At 40.6% G+C, this 14,635-nt stretch overlaps 1 protein-coding gene across 2 annotated transcripts in view; it reads right to left on the reverse strand.

Annotated features, from left to right (window-relative positions):
• LOC126251452 (fatty acid hydroxylase domain-containing protein 2) overlaps positions 1 to 14,635 on the reverse strand; it is a 208,826-nt gene that overhangs the window by 19,228 nt on the left and 174,963 nt on the right. For both annotated transcript variants that reach the window (XM_049951880.1, XM_049951881.1), the window contains exon 7: positions 9,960 to 10,128. In XM_049951880.1, coding sequence (XP_049807837.1) covers positions 9,960 to 10,128 — 169 coding nt within the window. The remainder of the gene's footprint in view (positions 1 to 9,959; positions 10,129 to 14,635) is intronic.

The following is a 14,635-nucleotide window of genomic DNA, read 5'->3' on the forward strand; positions in this document are numbered from 1 at the left end:
CAAACCGGCAAAAATAACTTCATTGTTCTGCAAGGTGATTAATGCTTGACTGTCAGAAAAGTGGAAATGAAATCTGGAACTATTAACATATTTTAGCCTTCAGTAATTATGCGAACGAATTATATTCATTTGATAGCTTCCGGCCACAAAAATCCATTTTGTTATCATTTAATGTGAGAGCGATAAACGAAGAGGAAACAACAAAATCACTGAAGGTAAACACATGTCACGTGGAGACGACCCACCTACCCACCACAACTCAGACTGCTCTGTGCATCAGCCCAAGATTTACTATATTTCAGAACCGGGGCAATATTAGGTAGAACAATTACACACTTCTGTAACCAGAAGCGGGAGAAGATAATACTCATACGCGATTCAACTGCGCATGCGCAAGAGCCCGCCCGCAACTGCTCAAACGAATCTAATTTGAACAGTGGTACGTCACGCTCATTGGAGACAATTTGTTGTTATGAAGCATTGCATAGTCTTCCTAAAGGCTTTGACACACTTTGCTAATAGCAGACGCTTGTATGAGCACTGTTTTTTTTGTTGTATATGACGCAATTACTTTGCTACCTAAGTTTTATTTTCGTTTTTTTTCTCTTGTTAATGTTTTGTTGCTGCAGTATTATTATGTAGTTGCGGGATACAGTAATATCCTTTGTTAAAGTATTGGTTCTTACCAGTCAAAGTTACAAAAATTACCTGAAAACTAAACGAAAAATGCCTGGAATTTTAAACAATTCCCGGGTTTTTCCCGGTTTTCTCCCGGATGAAAAAATTCCCAGGTTGTTCCCGGATCTCCCGGTTGTCCCGGGTCGTATACACCCTGAATTACTAACTACACAGGTTTCACTGAACAGATTGTACAGCAATTTCTCTCACATTTCTACGTAATTCGTAATGAAATGAACACAAATATCCAAGAACTATTCCAAGGATTAAATGCTGTGAATGGACACTTAGACTTAAACACTCTTTTTTTAAAGATTACTGATAGTTTAACAAATTCTAGAATTGATGCCCGTAACTTAGGAACAGGCTTAAAAAGTACACTACTGGCCCTTAAAATTGCTACACCAAGAAGAAATGCAGATGATAAATGGGTATTCAATGGACAAATATATTATACTAGAACTGACATGCGATTACATTTTCACGCAATTTGGGTGCATAGATCCTGAGAAATCAGTACCCAGAACAACCACCTCCGGCCGTAATAACAGCCTTGATACGCCTGGGCATTGAGTCAAACAGAGCTTGGATGGCATGTACAGGTACAGCTGCCCATGCAGCTTCAACACGTACCGCAGTTCATCAAGATTAGTGACTGGCGTATTGTGATGAGCCAGTTGCTCGGCCATCATTGACCAGATGTTTTCAGTTGAAGAGAGATCTGGAGAATGTGTTGGCCAGGGCAGCAGACGAACATTTTCCGTATCCAGAAAGGCCCTTACATGACCTGCAACATGCGGTCCTGCATTATCCTGCTCAAATGAAGGGTTTTGCAGGGACCGAATGAAGGGTAGAGCCACAGGTCATAACACATCTGAAATGTAACATCCACTGTTCAAAGTGCCGTCAATGCGAACAAGAGGTGACCGAGACGTGTAACCAATGGCACCCCATACCATCATGCCGGTTGATACGCCAGATCACGAATACATGCTTCCAATGGGCGTTCACCGCGATGTCGCCGAACACGGATGCCACCATCATGACGCTGTAAACAGAACCTGGATTCATCCAAAAAAATGACGTTTTGCCATTCGTGCACCCAGGTTCGTCATTGAGTACACCATCGTAGGCGCTCCTGTCTGTGATGCAGCGTCAAGGGTAACCGCAGCCATGGTCTCCGAGATGATAGTCCATGCTGCTGCCAACGTCGTCGAACTGTTTATGCAGATAGTTGTTGTCTTGCAAACGTCCCCATCTGTTGACTCAGGGATTGAGACGTGGCTGCACAATCCGTTACAGCCATGCGGATAAGATGCCTGTCATCTCGACTGCTAGTGATACGAGGCTGTTGGGATCCAGCACGGTGTTCCGTATTACCCTCCTGAACCCACGGAGTCCATATTCTGCTAACAGTCATTGGATCTCGACCAACGCGAGCAGCAATGTCGCGATACGATGAACCGCAGTCATGATAGGCTACAATCCGACCTTTATCAAAGTCAGAAACGTGATGGTACGCATTTCTCCTCCTTACACGAGGCATCACAACAACGTTTCAATAGGCAACGCCGATCAACTGCTGTTTGTGTATGAGAAATCGGTTGGAAACTTTCCTCATGTCAGCACGTTGTAGTTGTCACCACGGGCACCAACCTTGTGTGAATGCGCTGAAAAGCTAATCAATTGCATATCACAGCATCCTCTTCCTATCGGTTAAATTTCATGTCTGTAGCACGTCATCTTCATGGTGCAGCAATTTTAATGGCAAGTAGTGTAGTTCAAATGATTGTTTGAGCAGTATACTACTACATCCAGAACAATTTTTCAGATTCTACTATCAGTTGAACGAAAACTAGATGCAAAATATACTATGATTTACCCTGTTAATTCTTACAAATTATATGCTTACTACAAGTTAACCACCTCACACTTCTTAATGACTGAAGATGAATTAAATGTTACTGTATCTATACCCATTGCTAGAGCAAAGCATAATTTTGAGATGTATAAGATTAATACTTACCCTGAGAAATGGAGACAGGCAGGTATTCATGTAAAGTACATACTGAATGATTATCTACTGATCAGCAAGGATCGAACATATTTTGTGTCCCTAAATGAAAATGATTTGCATATGTGTAAACGTAGTCATAAGTTAATTTGCCCTGAATGAGCATTCTTAGACAGTAGAGTTTAGAGCTGTGAGAAAGAATTGTTTACGAATCATCCCCCAAGAGATGATTGCCCTATAATTTTAACACCTTTATCATCCATTTCTTAAACGGTGTTCTGAAGATATAATTTTCTCATTTCACTCCACCCTTTATGTCACATTTACATGTAAAAATTATGATACACATGAGCTACCCTTTACACTCAAATTGAATAATAGTGGATTAATCTTGAATGCCACACATTGTGATTTATCATGTGAACTATTTGATATGCCTAGTGTATTGCCAACTACATTTCATGCAACTGGACATTTGCCATTAACGTGAATGTTATCTGTTTATTACAATGATTCATACATATTAACATATGGAAAGCATTCCTTATCAAGTTTTTCTGAAGACAGTAATTTAATTAAGGATATCGATGAAAATGTAATGTCTTCCAATAATGAGTTAAGCTTCACTGAAGCAGCAAATAGAATTAAGTCCTTCGATTCATCCAGTAATGTTAATGCATACTTGACTGTCAGTATTGTGTTTTTATTGCTTTTATTAATTTGTCTTTCATCATCAGCATTTGTCATGTATGAAATTGTAATGCTGAAGGCACGCTTCCCTGTACCGAACGTTATTGTGTCTTAAAATGAAATACATACTGCAATGCCTGCTGATGCCACAAGTGGCGAAATAGATTTGTAACGTCCAGGAGGTCATTTTGAGCCACCTATGGTTACTCTTTTTCTCTGGGGAGAGTGATGTAAGGGCCTACGAACTGCACACAGCCGTACGTTATGTAACACATGCTCGCCAGCCAACCTGTCTGAAATTCTGACAATTTGCTCGGTCAGTAGACACGCGTCCGGCCGGAACTACGACGCAGAGTACGCCACTGGCCGCCGTCCACAGCACGCAGGATTAACTAGCGTGGCCTCGGGAGCGAATATGTCTCTTTTTCTTAGCTCACCATGGAGCCCTCTATATGACCGTAATTAGCCACTGTTAGGATGTCAGAAACAGTGATGATCGGTGCACGTAGCGTGCGTGTTTTATAATCAGCTTTTGTCAATAAAACTGTTTAAACTTACTTCTCGTGTTTGCGTATTGCCGTACCTCAAGGTCCCACCGCTTACAAATCCTGACAAACATTTTGCCTAATTATCATCTGGGGCAACAACACAAACTACCCCCTCATAATGCTAAGTTGTTAAGTGAATGGAAACCATGATAACAGGTACATTTATCTTCCGTACGTGGTATCGAGTTTTAACACCAAAATACATTTGGGGGGCGGAATGTCACCATTTGAGGTGGTCTATGGAAGAAAGATGCCATCACTGTTTGACGTTCTATGTCCGAAACCGGGAGCTAAAGGGGACGTAGTGAGGAAATTTGCACGGACAATACGGGAAGTCTGGAAGAGGATACAGAAGGCCAGTATGAAAGCGTTGGAAGGGCAGGAAGAACAGAATAAGGGGTTGGGACCTTTACCACAGTACATGGTAGGTCAATGGGTACTAATCACGAATCCATAGACACTTAAGGGAAAGACGTAAAAATTCTAGACAAAGTACCACAGACCATACCAGGTTGTGGATATGACTTCACCTGTAAATGTTAAAGTGCACCTACCAACAAAAACATCCGTTATGGATTACCTCAATTACAAGGAAGTCACCCAATTGCAGAGGCTAGGCAAAGCAAACGGAAGGAGAAGGTCGCGGCAGAGCAACAACAGCGAACGCATAACGTTCCGTATGCGTTACGGTCATGGAGCATGGAGGGAGTAAATTATTATATGTTTAATATTGTGTGGCATGTTTAATATTGTATGGCTTGTTTACATTTTGTGTTTTTGTATCAAGGGATAATTTACGTGGTGTGTTTTTTTTTTTTTTTGGTCTGATAATAGTTGCGTTTTTCTTGTTTGTTGTTTTAGTTTTGTCATTGTATGGGGGGGGAGTAATTTCAGAGAGTTCGATAGGGGCTGAATGTACTATCAGGAATTTTTGAGCATTACAATTAGCGAAAAAGGGGCTGAATGTACTATCGGGAATTTTTGAGGATTACAATTAGCGAAGAGGCAATTTCCACCAGATATAGAACATGTAGTGGAAGTAACACGGGCCACTATACCAATATTCTTTCATGTGTCCTTGGTAGAGGTGAGTACGGATGGGGCGTGAGTTTACATCGATGTCAATTTTCCAGTAGTCGGAGTTGATTCATGTTATGAGTGTTACACTATTCATTCATACCCAGTGAAATGGAAGGAGAACGGGAAATGGGTGCAGATTAGGACGCAAGACGTACTTTTTATTTTGGCGAACAGAGAAGCTCACGGAGTACTACCATTAAAGGAGATGGAGCATTGCATGCAAGTACAAGTGATGATTTGCCCTAATTGACCAGTTTTTTTGGACGGTAGTACATGCAAAGTTAGATTGTTCCTGGGGATTACGAATGGCTCAGATTGTGAGAAAGAGGTGTTATCGACACATTCCTACTTCCAGAAGGTAGGGAGGCATTGGTTATATTCGGTATTTATGCCAATATGGGTGATGGTCACTTGTTATACCAATCAGAGAGCAGATAAAATAAGGAGGTTGCAACTGCAGGAGAGTGGAATAATTATAAATGGTACGGTTTATGAAATTGTGGGGATGGATTTCCGTCTTCCAGCATCACGTAAGGGTGAAACAGCTTTAACTTTGTAACAGGGAATGTTGTTTTATCCAGAAGAGATTCTGGAGATATTACCAACACAGAATCGAACATATTTAAACTTGACATTAAATTCAGTGTTTTTGGAAACGTTGCTTTCCTTTATTAACACACAGGAAGGATCTATCACAGTTAATAAAGTATTGGAACACATTAGAACGTTACAACAGCCAGGTCAGTCAAGAGTCGGGTCGGACCTGTGCTGGTCTATGATTATAGGAACCAGTCTGGCAGTGATGTAAATATTCTGTGCAAACCTGTACTTTGTTTCTATTTACTTGTTTGGGCTGTATTCCGCTTCCAGGGACACAACACTGGGGTGGGACGGAATGGCAGCTGGGTACTTGGAGATTGCACGGTCTGCCTGAAGGAGGACAGTGACAGCGGTCTGCAGCGGGTCCAGGACGAGCCACGTTCACTTCCCACCTGGCATACTAGGGTACGGGCGAGGCGCACGCTGTGGGAGTCGCAGCAGCACTGAAACAGCGTCAGGGACAATGGCGGATGTTGCCATCTGGCAAGCACCACTAGCAGCAAGTTGCAGCATGGCGTCCAGGAGGGCACGAGTTCGAGTCTGGTCCTGTCCTGGGAGCAGCAGTGGCCGAGGGCCACAGGTGACCAGTACAACCACCTTTGTCCTGTGGTCGGACACAGCAGGGCAAACGGGACGGAGGGCGGTGGAGACCAGGGACTGTCACAGTCTCCAGAATCGTGGGCAGTAGAGCGGTGCCAGTCACTATGCCTCGGTGAGCGATGACCGGGCGAGCGCGGCTCACATCCATCATCGAGCTGTGTGCCGACATTACGCTTCTGTGAACTAGCTGAATAAAGGAATACTTCCAAATACTGCTGTATCACTCTGCACTGCCCCTTGAAGCTATTTAACTTGCTCAACCTCCTGACGAAAAACCCGGGTTTTAGCTCTGCCAACTGGAGTCCCGGGTTCGACCATCGACGGTCCGCAACAGAACAGTTGAAACTATTTTTCAGTCAGAACAGTTATTCAGTTCAGAATATTTAAAGTGATTAAAGACTTGTGCATCCAGTGGACAGTAAATAATTGATATGACAGTTTACTTCAACCAAAATAATGGTTTTTACGTTTTTGTTTCATGTAATGTGTTTTTGCTTTTGAGCTCATAACAACTTAGTGGGATGATAACATTATAATTGCAACAGTTCATTTCATTAATCTTGCTGCACAACATTTTGTATGGCAATAATGCAAGGATACATGGTCCCCCCCCCCCCCCCTTCACCTCCCACTGTCATTTATTACACAGCTTAAAAGCGAATGATCCAAGTAATAGGTTGCTCTACTACAAACGAAATCTGAACTGGTACACTCAGGTTCAGAAAAAAAAACAGAACACCTTGAGCAACTAGACACAGGACTTTCATGCGTATATTAATATGTTCAGCAGAAATGATTAGCATTTGAACCATGTCGGCCCACAGATTCAAGGTCAACATCGATATCGCGGTGCAACACTACCTACTGGTAAAATGTACCAGCAGCTCTCGTTGTCACTAAAAATCGAAGGTAATGGATCAGTGTGCAGGATGCCTTGCAGACATGTTTGCAAACTGTACTGTCAAATCAGCATTTTTGAAAGAGGGTGCATTATTAGCATGAGAGAATGTGATGCATCCATCTGGGAAATTACTGCTCTTGTGGAATGAACTGTTTTTGCAGTGCAACGAGTGTGTGCAAAATAATTCATGGAAAGCTGTAGAACACGACAAGGTGGGTCAGGTTGCACCATCCAGACCATCCCTTGAGAAGATCGACACCTCATCCGAATGGTACTGCAGGACAGAGCTGTGTCCTCCTCACCTCTGGCACAACAGTGGAACAGTGTAACATGTTGTACAGGGGTGACAGTCAACCGCCATTTATTTCGTTATGTGTTATGTGCATGTTGTCCACTCCTCCGCCTACCTCTGACGAATGTGCAGAAACATGTTAGATGGCAATGGTGTATGGAATAATGTAACAGGGGACAGGAATGGCATCAAGTAGTGTTTCTGGATAAATCCAGGTTCTATTTATTTGAAAATAATGGCCACATATTGGTTGGTTGCAGAGAGAGGGAGCGACATCACAGGGGCTGCATTCGCACAAGAGAACCAGTGCCAACTCGAGGCCTTATTGTGTGGGTGCTATTGGGTACAACCACAAATCACAGTTGGTGCATGTCCCCAAGGCACTGTGACCAGTTTGATGTACGTGAATGACATCCTGCGGCCCGCAGCCATACCATTTCTTCACAACACCCCTGACACCGTTTTTCAGCAAGACATTGCACAACCACATGCTGCTGCATGAACATGTATATTTTGCCCTGGCCCGCCAGATCACCAGACTTGTTGCCAATGAAAAATGTGTAGGGTTTGGTGAAATGACAGTTGCAGTGCTGTGACCCAATGCTAAATTCTACAGATGAACTTTGGAACCAGTTGAATGCAGCATGAATGGTTACTACACGATGCCATCACACACGGATCAAGTTATCCCAGCCCATGGCAGATATGTGCCTACTAGTCAACACATGCTGTACTGAGGTGACTAAATTGCCAATCATCTCTGCAGAGTATACAAATATACATGTCCTTTTTTATCTTCTCACCAGTTCCGCATCCAGTTCACTTGCTCTCTCCAAGAGAACCATTCAGCCCAGTTAGGATGTAGCACAAAATGTAAGTGTGTGTGTGTGTGTCTGCACACCTTTCTTTTCTTTTATTTTTTTTTCTTTTCTTTTTTTTTTTTTAAAAATATAAAATCAGAACTACAATATTCAGCTTCTTGTTTGTGGGTGTACCTATTGCAAAGTACACCTTTACTGATATCTTTGTTTACAATTTTTTAACTCTTTTCTTCCCTTACATTACATGACGAATTAATTACGATGTTTCATCGTTGTCATCTGTTCATCAAATCCTGTAACTACAGGTACAGATGACACTGTTTGTTTCACTATATTCTTCTTCCCCACAGTGTGCAATACTACTGACAACAAGGCAAAGTACAATTAGATGCCCACAATCATTAGTCATTAAAGTTACATAGAAGATCTGAAAATAAAGAGTGTAAATACTTTTAACAAAACTATCTTCCAGTGCTTGATTTCAAAAAAGCTTCCCTTTGGGTATCTCCAATTTTTAACACTGTCATCTTGAATTAATGTGACTTTAATAATGTGGCATAGCTTTTACAGAATTATTCAATGTAATATTCATTAACATCCAAGGCCTGGGATTTCAATTTTTGTTTATAGTATTTCATCTCCACAATGCGCTCAATCTATTTTTCTCATCAACTACCTTACAGCTGCAGTAAAATAACAAGATATTGAAAAATTTGAACACAAATTCCACAAGCTGTGAGGAAGATTTATAAAAAAAATAGTGCTTTTGCCAATTTCTTTAGTCTACTGTGGACACTACAGTACGAACTTTCAGGCTGATGTTGCTATCTTGTTGTTTGCTGTATTGGTAACTTCAGAGTTGTTACTTGGATTAATTTGGATATCCAGTGCGTATTTATCCTCTCTGAGAAACTCTGTGACTGGCACAGCCAATGATCAGCAAGCAAATCTATTTTGAAATGGCAGCTGAATCCAACTTCAGCAGCATATAGATAATTATTCTTCATTTTTATTTTTACTTATTTACTGAGGACTGTGACTGCTGTAGTGGCTGTGGGGAAACAATTGAAACGTGTAGTACTGTAGATCATATAAACTCCTATATACACTTGTACATGAAAACAAGATAATTTTCATAGCTATCAACATGGATCCTACAGCAATTCTGTTTCGATACCATGTGTTGCTAAGTGAAAACAAATACAAAATACAGTGTTTTCTGGAATTAACCATATCTTATCTACACAAAGTTTTGGGACACTGTGGTCTGATTACAGAGTGTGCATCTAAAATATCAATAGAGGATGCTTAAAAGCATCTTTCCTTCATTGTAAAATTGATTTTTTGTTTGTAACTACTATGTTGGGCAAGCTGTAGGAAACGATCACCATTAATGAAATTGATTACTTGATCCACTTATAGAATCTTGTAATTCTGACGAGGTACTTGAGCAACTTGGGTGCAACTGTTCCTCACTGAAAACAAGATGCATAACTAAGGTAGAAAAATTAGAAAGAAAAAGCAACAAGAACCTTGTGTGTTAAGAGATGGATTATCAATTGGATATTGTCATTTAAATCCAGATCATAAAATGATGGCTGCGGGTGTGAAAACTGAAAATTATATGATAATTATGTTTACATTCAAGGAGTAAATAGTGCAAGATAATGAAGTACAACTGTGTAAAATATATAGTCCTCCAACACTTTCAACCAATTATTTAATTTTCACTTACACACTGCACAAATTTTGGTTTGCATTTGGTTTCATCTGGAAATGCTTCCCGTGCTGGTATGAGGCTAAGCATCATTATATGCCGTGCATAAGCCCGTGTACTACGAAACACAGTGTCTGTACCATGCAAGCGATCCAGGACTCCCAAAACACCAAAACACTGGTTGAACCTGTGAAAAAAATTTCTATTATGTAGATTTACATTATTAATTCAAAATGAAAGTAACAAATTAATATTAATCATCCTGCAAAAGAGGGAAACAAAGTTTATTAACCAGCTAGAACAGAAATAAGTGGAGAACAACTAAGACAATCACAACAGTTAAAAACATAATTCTTTCATCAGCAGGAAGCGAAAGATAGAAAAGAGGAAAAAATTGCAAGATATTCAGATGTTGGAAAGAATGAAAAATGACTCAAGAGACATAAGGTGCAATGAAGATTTAGAAGTAACAACGAACACAACCTGTTGCAATGTCAAGATGTCCTAGGCACAATGGTACACAGAACTTGTGAAATTTCCACAATAAAGCCTAATAAAAGAATTATGACACCTGCAGACAAATTTTGGGAGAATGGCTACAACAATAAGGTCTGATGAGTCTTCAAGCTAGGAAGCTTATGTCATCTGTTGTACATGAGAAAAAAGCAAAATCTGTACCAATGACATTTTTCTCTGATATTTTAAAATTGGAAGAACACCACAGAAACACAAAATCAAGCACATATCCCATACGTTGCCAAAGACCAAAACTTTGATGAGGCCTGGAGAATGACTAGAAGTCCCATAACTGAGAATCTACCACATGCCATGCCACTGTGGGGAAATTTAAATAAACAAGACTGTCCAGACTTATACATGAGAGGTGCACCACAGTACAGGTGCCACATGCCTAAGTAACTATGAACAGTCAGCTGGTGCAGAGCACTATGCCTCCATAGCATGTATCATGACATATGGTGGGACCAATCTATCACAATACATTTTTGGACTGCATCCTAAAGGAATTTGTGGACACATTTTTAATAAAGATAATGGTTTTCAGCTTAGTAAAGCATGGAGACCGGCTTCAAGCGCAATGCCAGTCAATTCGAAAATCTAGTCATGCTAAGCTAACCAAAGAACCATAAATATGCTCCTGCATTATCTCGAAACAAAAGGTAGCAGTATGACGATTGAAGGTTACAGCTTATGCCTGACATCACACTTGCACGTCTACATACATCCTCCATAAGCCACAATATGGTGCAGGGCAGAAGTGTACCTTGTACCACTACTAGTCATCTCCTTTCCTGATCCACTCGCAAATAGAGTGAGGGAAAAACGACAGTCTATATGCCTCCAGACAAGCTCTAATTCTCTTATCTTCGTGGTACTTGAGCAAAATGTATTTTGGCAGCAATAGAATCATTCTGTTCATATGCCAGTTCCCTAAATTTCCTCAATAGTGTTTTGTGAAAAGAAAGTCATCTTTCCTCCAGGGATTACCATTTGAATTCACGAAGAATCTCCATAATACCATAAGTGCTGATTGTACCTACTGATAACATATCTAGCAACCTGCCTCCGAGTTGCTTTATGTCTTCCTTTCAACTGACCACCTGGTGATTCCAAACACTGCAGCGGTAGTCAAGAATGGGGCACACTACTGCTCTACATGTGGTTTCCTTTACAGATGAACCCAATTTTCCTAAAATTCCCCCAATAAAACTGTCACCAATTGGCCTTCCCTGCTATCATTCTTACATGTTGATTTAATATTGCTTTGCAACATTATGCCTAGTCTGCAGCTCATGGTCTCACGGCAGCGTTCACGCTTCCCGAGCACAGAGTTCCGGGTTCGATTCCAGGCGGGGTCAGGGATTTTCACCTGCCTCGAGATGACTGGGTGTTGTTGTGTCATCATCATCATCATCATCATCATCATCATCATCATCATTCATCCCCATTACGGTTGGAAGGAAGGCAATGGCAATGGCAATGGCAAACCACCTCCACTACGACCTAGCCTAGTACAATGTCCCCTACGCTCTGTTACGGAGTATGGGACTTCATCATCACATTATGCCTAGATATTTCAACAGAACTGTGTCCAGCAGCACATTACTAATGTTGTAGTAAGAAATTACCCGAATGTTTCTCCTACTCATCAGCTTTAACTTACATTTTTCTTCATTTAGAGCAAGCTGCCATTCACAACACTGGCTAGAAATTTTGGCTAAGTCTCCTTGTATGCCCCTACAGTCACTAAATGACAACACCTTCGCATACCCCACAGTGCAATCAACAAACAGCTGCAGATTACTGCTCCACTTAGGAAGTCTTCAAGCCATTAATATATCTGGGAGCCTATTCCATATGCTCGCAGCTTTGTTAACAGTCTATAGTGGGGGATCGTATCAAACACTTTCCAGAAATTAAGGAATATGGAATCTGTCTGTTGCCCCTCGTCCATAGTTCTCAGTATATGTGAGAAAAGAGCAAGCTGTGTTTCACACAAGTGATGCTTTCTCAATCCATGTTGTTTTGTGGACAGAAGCTTTCCTATCCCATGCAAATAATTATATTCGAACTGAGAAATGTTCAGCTACTTGCTACTTCATCTTTCCAAAGAAGCCATCAAGGGTCTGGGATCAACAACATGAAGGTGCAGATACAGCCATAGGCCGGTATTACACTATCAAATTTCTTTGTCCAATATCTTTGTCAAAGATATTTGATAGTGTAATAGGGATCTTTGACAAATGTCGTCCAATATTTGATCAAATCTAGGCCGAGGCCGTATATTTGATCAAAGAAATCGCTTGTCTTCTGTTCACTGCAATGTGACATGTTACCACATGGGGCGCTAGCATCGCTGCAGCGTTCTGTCGTCTGTAGTGTTTTTATAACCATTGCCGGTAAATACAATTGGTGTGTGCCGACAACTACAGAATTAATAGAGATGTCTGAAGCTGATGAGGCGCTTTACAACGGGAGGCACCCTGAATACAAAAATAGATTAAGAAGATTGGGAGACCTAACCTGACCTGACCTAACCTAACCTAACCTAACCTAACCTAACCTAACCTAACATAACCCTCTCCTGTAGCAAGGAATCGGAGTGTTATAGTGAGCCTGTCTTCTGAAGATGTAGCAGTTCTTAAGTGAAAATTTTGCTTTGTGATATGAGGATACACTTCATTGAGCACATACAGTAATGTATGCTCATCCATTCTTAAGTAATTGATATACGACTTGACGTCTTCCACTGTAAGCTCACGTAACAAGTTTTGTTGAATGCTTTTATCGTGTCGTCGTAAAACCCACGGCTTCACCCAGATTAGATTAGTTTTTCGTTCCATAGATTCGTGCTGAGGAGATCCTCGTGGATGTGGAACATGTCGATTTTTTTAAGCTGAAATAAAAATACTAATAGTATGAATAAATACAATACAACATTTGTTTCTATTAAAAATTTCGTCAATGGAGTAGAAGGAGTTGGCCAGTAGTAAGTCTTTCAGGCTCCTTTTAAACTGATAAACTGATCTTTATTTCTAACTAAATTTTTTATGTTTCCTGGCAAATTATTGAAGATGAGTGTTCCTGAGTAGTGGACCCCTTTTTGAACTAAAGTAAGTGCTTTTAAGTCCTTGTGCAGATCATTTTTGTTCCTGGTATTGTATGTATGAACTGAGTTGTTTGTTGGAAAAAGAGATATATTATTTACGACAAATTTTATTAAGAAGTAAATATACAGAGAGGCAGTAGTTAGTATACCCAGTTCTTTGAAGAGGTTTCTGCAGGAGGTCCGTGGATTTATTCCACAAATAATACGTATTACACGCTTTTGGACCTTGAAAACTTTTGTTTGACTTCAAGATTTACCCCAAAATATTATCCCATATGACATTATGGAATGAAAGTATGCAAGCTTTTTCATTTTTATGTTGCCTATGTCTGCTAACACTCGAATTGCAAATACAGATTTGTTAAGGCGTTTCTGCAGTTCTGTGGTGTGCTCCTCCCAACTGAATTTATTATCAAGTTGTAATCCCAGGACTTTTAAGACTGTCAACCTCGTATGTATGGTTCCATTTTTTCCCCCACTTCTTTTCCGCATGTGCACACAATGCAATTGGAGTACGTAGAACTGCTGCGGTTAATAACAAGTTGTTGTCAGCCATCTTGAACTTTGACGAAAAATTTGATGACAGTGTAATACCCCTTGTAGCGCTACGTCAAAGATCTTTGTCAAATATATTGGACGGAATATTGGATCACATCTTTGATCAAATCTTTGACAAAGAAATTTGATAGTGTAATACCGGCCATAGGGTGAAGTCTTCAAGACTTTCTAATGATAACAAGAAATCAGTTTACCAAAACATCACACCATCTGGATGATAATGTAAAGCTGAACACATGAGAGCAATTCAAAATGACCACATCTCATCTCTGTTCCTCAATCCCCTATTATTCTGTCTTTGTGTTGTTTCTCTGTGTCACCTCAAATTTATGATTAGAAAAGTGACATTTAACTTAGGAGTAAAATAAACAGTCTGAAGGCAGTCATGAGTCATGCCTGGATCGCTCCGGAGATTACAACATAGTTCACAAAACACTAGGACCTGGGTTTTAGTTCCTGTCTGACACACAATCTTAACCTGTCAGTAAATTTCAGGGCAAATCTGCAA

This window comes from Schistocerca nitens, chromosome 4 (assembly GCF_023898315.1).
Source record: "Schistocerca nitens isolate TAMUIC-IGC-003100 chromosome 4, iqSchNite1.1, whole genome shotgun sequence".
NCBI lineage: Eukaryota > Metazoa > Arthropoda > Insecta > Orthoptera > Acrididae > Schistocerca > Schistocerca nitens.